At 44.3% G+C, this 6,196-nt stretch overlaps 1 protein-coding gene across 3 annotated transcripts in view; it reads left to right on the plus strand.

The window, feature by feature from the left end:
• LOC115165405 (tumor necrosis factor receptor superfamily member 14) overlaps positions 1 to 5,042 on the plus strand; it is a 30,558-nt gene extending 25,516 nt beyond the window's left edge. For 2 of the 3 annotated variants that reach the window (XM_029718490.1, XM_029718489.1), the window contains exons 2-7: positions 3,282 to 3,416; positions 3,622 to 3,721; positions 3,818 to 3,943; positions 4,074 to 4,229; positions 4,401 to 4,488; positions 4,614 to 5,042. In XM_029718490.1, coding sequence (XP_029574350.1) covers positions 3,387 to 3,416; positions 3,622 to 3,721; positions 3,818 to 3,943; positions 4,074 to 4,229; positions 4,401 to 4,488; positions 4,614 to 4,845 — 732 coding nt within the window. In that variant the 5' untranslated portion in view covers positions 3,282 to 3,386 and the 3' untranslated portion in view covers positions 4,846 to 5,042. The remainder of the gene's footprint in view (positions 1 to 3,281; positions 3,417 to 3,621; positions 3,722 to 3,817; positions 3,944 to 4,073; positions 4,230 to 4,400; positions 4,489 to 4,613) is intronic. The other variant, XM_029718491.1, reaches the window with a different exon arrangement.
• Positions 5,043 to 6,196: the final 1,154 nt, after the last annotated feature.

Below are 6,196 nucleotides of genomic sequence, written 5' to 3' on the forward strand. Positions count from 1 at the left end.
TTGTTTTATATGGTTCGGGGTGGTGGTGTATGTAGTAGGGTGTTTTATTTATGTATTCCGGGGGTTTTGGGCACTGCTCTGTGTTTATGTATTTCTATGTTAAGTCTAGTTAGTTGTGGGTATAGGTTCTAGGTTTGTTTTCTATGTATAGTTAATTGGGGTTGGACTCCCAATTGAAGGCAGGTGTGTTGAGTTGCCTTTGATTGGGAGTCCTATATAATAGGGTGTGTTTGTCTTTGTGTTTTGTGGGTAGTTGTATTTCGCACTGCTAGTCTTCATTTAGCCTGTGAAACTGTCCTTCGTCGTTCTTGTTGTTTTCTTGTTTTATCGTGTTCAACGTCATTTAATAAATTAAGATGATGAGCACCAACTCTGCTGCGTATTAGTCCACGTTCTCAGACGACGATTTCTCTATATCGTCGGAAGATGAAGGAACTTGTGACAGAACTACCCACCATACCAGGACCAAGCAGCGGAGGAATTCTGTCGAGGACTGGGGAACACGGCGGGTAAGGGAGCCCGAGAGGCAGCCACAATAATTTTTTTTGGGGGGGGGCACAAGAGCTGTTTGGCGGGGCGAGATTGGAGACCCAGGCCAGCTCCCCGTACCCTTTTTGGACTGAAACACACTGGACTGGTCCCGTGCTTTGGGGTAGGGGCTGTGGTGAGGCCTGGTATTTTCAGGCCGGTACGCGCAGTACCAGCGCCCCGCATGTGCCAGGGGAGAGTGGGCATCAAGCCGGAAGGAGTGATGCCAACCCTGCGCTCGAGACCGCCAGTGCGCCTCTACGGTCCTGTGTTTCCCGCTACACGCACTAGCCTTGAGGTGCGTGTCTCCAGGCTGGCACGTCCAGTACCAGCCCCACGCATCAGGCATCTAGTGCGTCAGCCCAGCCTCGCCAGTCAGGAGCTGCCAGAGCCGCTCGCCAGTCAGGAGCTGCCAGAGCCGCCCGCCAGTCAGGAGTCGTCAGAGCTGCCCGCCAGTCAGGAGTCGCCAGAGCTGCCCGCCAGTCAGGAGTCGCCAGAGCTGCCCGCCAGTCAGGAGTCGCCAGAGCTGCCCGCCAGTCAGGAGTCGCCAGAGCTGCCCGCCAGTCAGGAGTCGCCAGAGCTGCCCGCCAGTCAGGAGTCGCCAGAGCTGCCCGCCAGTCAGGAGTCGCCAGAGCTGCCCGCCAGTCAGGAGTCGCCAGAGCTGCCCGCCAGTCAGGAGTCGCCAGAGCTGCCCGCCAGTCAGGAGTCGCCAGAGCTGCCCGCCAGTCAAGAGTCGCCAGAGCTGCCCGCCAGTCAGGAGTCGCCAGAGCTGCCCGCCAGTCAGGAGTCGCCAGAGCTGCCCGCCAGTCAGGAGCCGCCAGAGCTGCCCGCCAGTCAGGAGCCGCCAGAGCTGCCCGCCTGCCCGGAGATGCCAGAGCTGCCCGCCTGCCCGGAGATGCCAGAGCGGCCCGTCTGCCCGGAGATGCCAGAGCGGCCCGTCTGCCCGGAGATGCCAGAGCGGCCCGTCTGCCCGGATCAGCCAGAGCGGCCCGTCTGCCCGGATCTGCCAGAGCGGCCCGTCTGCCCGGATCAGCCAGAACCGGAGCCACCTCCAATATAGGTGGGTTGGGGAGGGGGGGTGTAGCACAGTGCCGTCGTTGACCGCAGCCACCCTCCCTTTCCTCCCTTTAGTTTAGGGGGATTCTTTTGTTGTTGTTTTGGGGTTTTTTGTTTATATATATGAGGTGCATCCAGGGTCTGCACCTTTAGGGGGGGTACTGTCACGTCCTGACCAGTTAAGGGTTATTTGTTGTTGTAGTTTGGTCAGGACGTGGCAGAGGGTATTTGTTTTATATGGTTCGGGGTGGTGGTGTATGTAGTAGGGTGTTTTATTTTTTGTATTCCGGGGGTTTTGGGCACTGCTCTGTGTTTATGTATTTCTATGTTAAGTCTAGTTAGTTGTGGGTATAGGTTCTAGGTTTGTTTTCTATGTATAGTTAATTGGGGTTGGACTCCCAATTGAAGGCAGGTGTGTTGAGTTGCCTTTGATTGGGAGTCCTATATAATAGGGTGTGTTTGTCTTTGTGTTTTGTGGGTAGTTGTATTTCGCACTGCTAGTCTTCATTTAGCCTGTGAAACTGTCCTTCGTCGTTCTTGTTGTTTTCTTGTTTTCTCGTGTTCAACGTCATTTAATAAATTAAGATGATGAGCACCAACTCTGCTGCGTATTGGTCCACGTTCTCAGACGACGATTTCTCTATATCGTCGGAAGATGAATAAACTTGTGACAGATATTGTCTGATATTCATGCAATTCAGTTTGGAATTTAAAAAGTATTACATTCAAATGTAATATCCTTTTACGAAATTAAAATACAATTTCTGTTGGCACTGAAATCGCTCCATAGTTTCCAAAGGAACTTTCTAGTGTAGAATATCAATGCCTTTTCAAATAGGCTAGCCTACTTATACGTGTCTTCCCATACCCTTCTTTGAAGAAATTATTAAGTTGATAGGACTGGAGAAAGCAGGACTTCCCTTCATGTAAACCCACTCATATGATACATGGATATTCACATGCTATGTGCCACTATCAGAGAGAAGAAGCAGGCAGTACTGTCTGGCCTGCACAGAGCCCTGACATCAACCCCATGAAACCACTTTGGGATGAATTGGAACATTGACTGCAAACCAGGGCTAATCGCCCAACATCAGTGCCTGACCTCCCTAATGCTCTTGTGACTGAATGGAAGCTAGTCCCCACAGCAATATTCCAACATCTAGTGGAAAGCCTTCCCAGAAGAGTAGAGGCTGTTATAGCAGCAAAGAGGGACCAACTCCATATTAATGATCAGGATTTTGGAATGAGATAATCAAGGAGTAGGGTCCACATACTTTTGGTAGTAGTGTAGTGTACTTTTCGTTTGGTTTTGTCCATCATGAAACACTCCAGCACACTGGCAATCTTGATGCCTCCAACATTCATGTAATTGTTGGAAGATTGCCAGTGTGCTGGAGTAATTATTTATTCTAAACTTGGAGTTTTTTATTGTTGACTCTTTTCCATGAACCTGGTAATACATGGTTTGAGTTTTCTAGTTGTCCATCAGTCCAGGTAATAATTATATGAGGGTATTTTATTAACCTGCCAGACCTCAGTTTTAACTTAAACAGAGTTTTTATTATTGTTGTTAACCAGTTGTATATCCACCCACATGTCTATTTTCCTACAACCTTTTTGATTATTTCTGTTAAGCGCTCATAGATCCTCTCATATTCCAATTACTCATCTAATTTATCTCTCTGATTCCTAAGGTTTTGATGAAGTCTTCAGGTCAGTTCATTATACTTCATAACTCCTAAGAAATGTACAAATCCAGTGTGTGGGTCTACCAGTGACTTGGTGAGGACTGAGGAACCATGGCACAGTTTCAAAGCTTGATATGGACTGTAAGTGAAACATTTCTGATTGCACATTTTGTGGTTTGGCCTTTTTTACAGAAAAAATCCTGACAACACAATACTTTTAATTCATTCACACCAATGGGGCGCCACCACTCACAAAATACTGCTTAAAATGGTCCTACATAATTACAATAATTATACTTGAACTGTTAATATTTTGGTTATTTTGGGGGGTTTTTTCTACTTCCAGATACATATTATATTGGTGCTTGAAAGCATTGGATCCTGTATTGCATGTGGTAGAGCTGAGTACAGAATAGGGGATGAATGTTGTCCCATGTGTTCACCAGGTAAGGACCCTCTCTTTACATCATATGAATCACCAGATGTTAATACATCATCAACACTAACAGAAAAACATGACATTGTGATTCTCTCTTCCCCAGGAAATCATGTACATAACCATTGTACTGAATTCACCAGCACCAGCTGTGTGCCCTGTGTTGATTCTACATTCCTTGATGAGCCCAATGGTCTCATAAAATGCAAAGTGTGTACCAACTGTGATCCAGGTAAGAGTGGTGCTGTGTGTCTGTACTGAAACCCAGACACAAACACTGATATGTTAGTCTATGTTGTTATGCTATGAGGATATGTCAGTTGTATCTGCATCAGATAATACAGGCCATGTTTTCTCTATAGGTTTGGGTTTGATGGTAAAGCAGTCATGTAGACCTTCATCAGACAGTCTCTGTGGGACACTGGAGGGGTTCTACTGTCTAGACCCAACTAAGGATGGTTGTAGAGCAGCCCAGAGACACAGCAGCTGTAAACCTGGTCAATACATCAGCCACACAGGTTTGCCTCCTTTCAAGTATTCAACATTATTTTGTCATGATTTTCAGTGTGCCAGGTTACTCAGTCAAGATGAGTACATGGGGAAAGTTTAAGTACGATGTTTACAAGTTTGTTTTGGAAAGTCTATTTTTTGAATAATTTAAATGTATGTTTAAACCTCCATTTGTGCAGGAACAACATCTACAGATACTGTGTGTTCTGACTGTACTGGTGATACCTATTCAGATGGATCATTAACATCCTGCCAGTCACACACTGGGTAAGTGTGGCTTACACAAATAATTTTTACCCTAATTCAAATTTACCTACCACAAATCTAAAACTGATAAATGTATCACCAAGTTATAAATGAATCATTAATGGCCAGTATTTCTCTGTTTATAGATGTGAATCCTTGGGACTTCAGGAAATTAAACCAGGATCTCCTTGGTGGGATTCAGAGTGTGGACCCCTACTATCCCATTCCACAGCTAGAAGCAGAATTAGTGCTGTGGCATCCATGACAGTTGTCATGATATTAGCTGGAGCTGTTTTATTATTAATAATAGTGAGAAGAAATGTTGGCATTTTACCTGTTTCTATTGCGTCGATAAATTATTGTTTAGTGTGTGTGTGATTAATTGTTTAGTGTTTGTGTGTGAGTATGAGTGAGTCAGAGAGAGGAGCGTCAAGTAACCTAGCGGGACGGCAGGTAACCTAGCGGTTAGAACTGTTGTGACAGTAACCGAAAGGTTGCTGGTTCGAATCCCTAAGCAGACTACGTAGAATAAAAAACTATTCTGTCGATGTGCCCTTGAGCACTTCACCCTAAAAGCGTCTGCTAAATTATTTAAATGTTACAAATTTGAGAGTGCGTGTGTGCGCCCCTGTCAATCCAAAACTTCCTCTACATCATCCATTTGGATTAAATATTTCTCTGACTATTTTAGTAATAACTAACCAAATTATACTTGTTTTTCCAGAGTGGAAACAGAAGAGACATAGCGTTTTAATCAAGGGTTCTAACCAGTTCAGGGAACAGAACCAAAATAGAAAAAAAAAAAATCAAGAAACGGAAACTGATCTGAGAACGAAAGAGCTCTAGTCTTCTGTAGAGCCGTTTTTTAAATAATTTTATGTTCCAAAATATTCCTAATGTCTAGTATATACTGTAATCATGTAATTCAGTGAAGTTATGATGCTAGTAATAGCCTAAAGACATTCTAGTTCACGTCATGTCATGATGTTCAGTGCTTCAAGCCATGCGCCCTCCATGTCCACCCCCACTATCGCTCTCTCCTTACCTGTGAAATCTCAGCTGCATCTCACAGCCTGCACTAATCTGGGAGCTGAGTATGAACGTTTACCGTTGAAAATGTGCAATATTATAAATGATCACCATCTGTACTCAGATGAAGTGTCAAGGATGCCACACACCAGAACTGGAGCGGGAAGATATCCACACCACCGTGGATAAAATGAACTGCAATGCACTTCCACTTACATTTTTACTAATCCAATGTGGATTTATCAGGAGTTGACTGTATTCAGCAATTCTTTAGCATTGTTGTTTTTCAACATTCAACAGTGCATCAGAAAGTATTCAGACCCCTTGACTTTTTCCACATTTTGTTAATGTTACAGCCTGATTGTAAAATGGATTAAATAATATATATTTTTTGCACCCCAGTATCTCTACTTGCACATTCATCTTCTGCACATCTATCACTCCAGTGTTTAATTGCTAAATTGTAATTATTTCACCACTATGGCCTATTTATTGTCTTACCTCCCTTATCTTACCTCATTTGAACACACTGTAAATAGACTTTTCTATTGTGTTATTGACTGTATGTTTGTTTATTCCATGTGTAACTCTGTGTTGTTGTTTGTGTCGCACTGCTTTGCTTTATCTTGGCCAGGTCGCAGTTGTAAATGAGAACTTGTTCTCAACTGGCCTAACTGGTTAAATAAAGGTGAAATAAAAA

The sequence above is a fragment of the Salmo trutta genome, chromosome 28 (genome assembly GCF_901001165.1).
Source record: "Salmo trutta chromosome 28, fSalTru1.1, whole genome shotgun sequence".
In the NCBI taxonomy this organism is placed as follows: Eukaryota; Metazoa; Chordata; class Actinopteri; order Salmoniformes; family Salmonidae; genus Salmo; species Salmo trutta.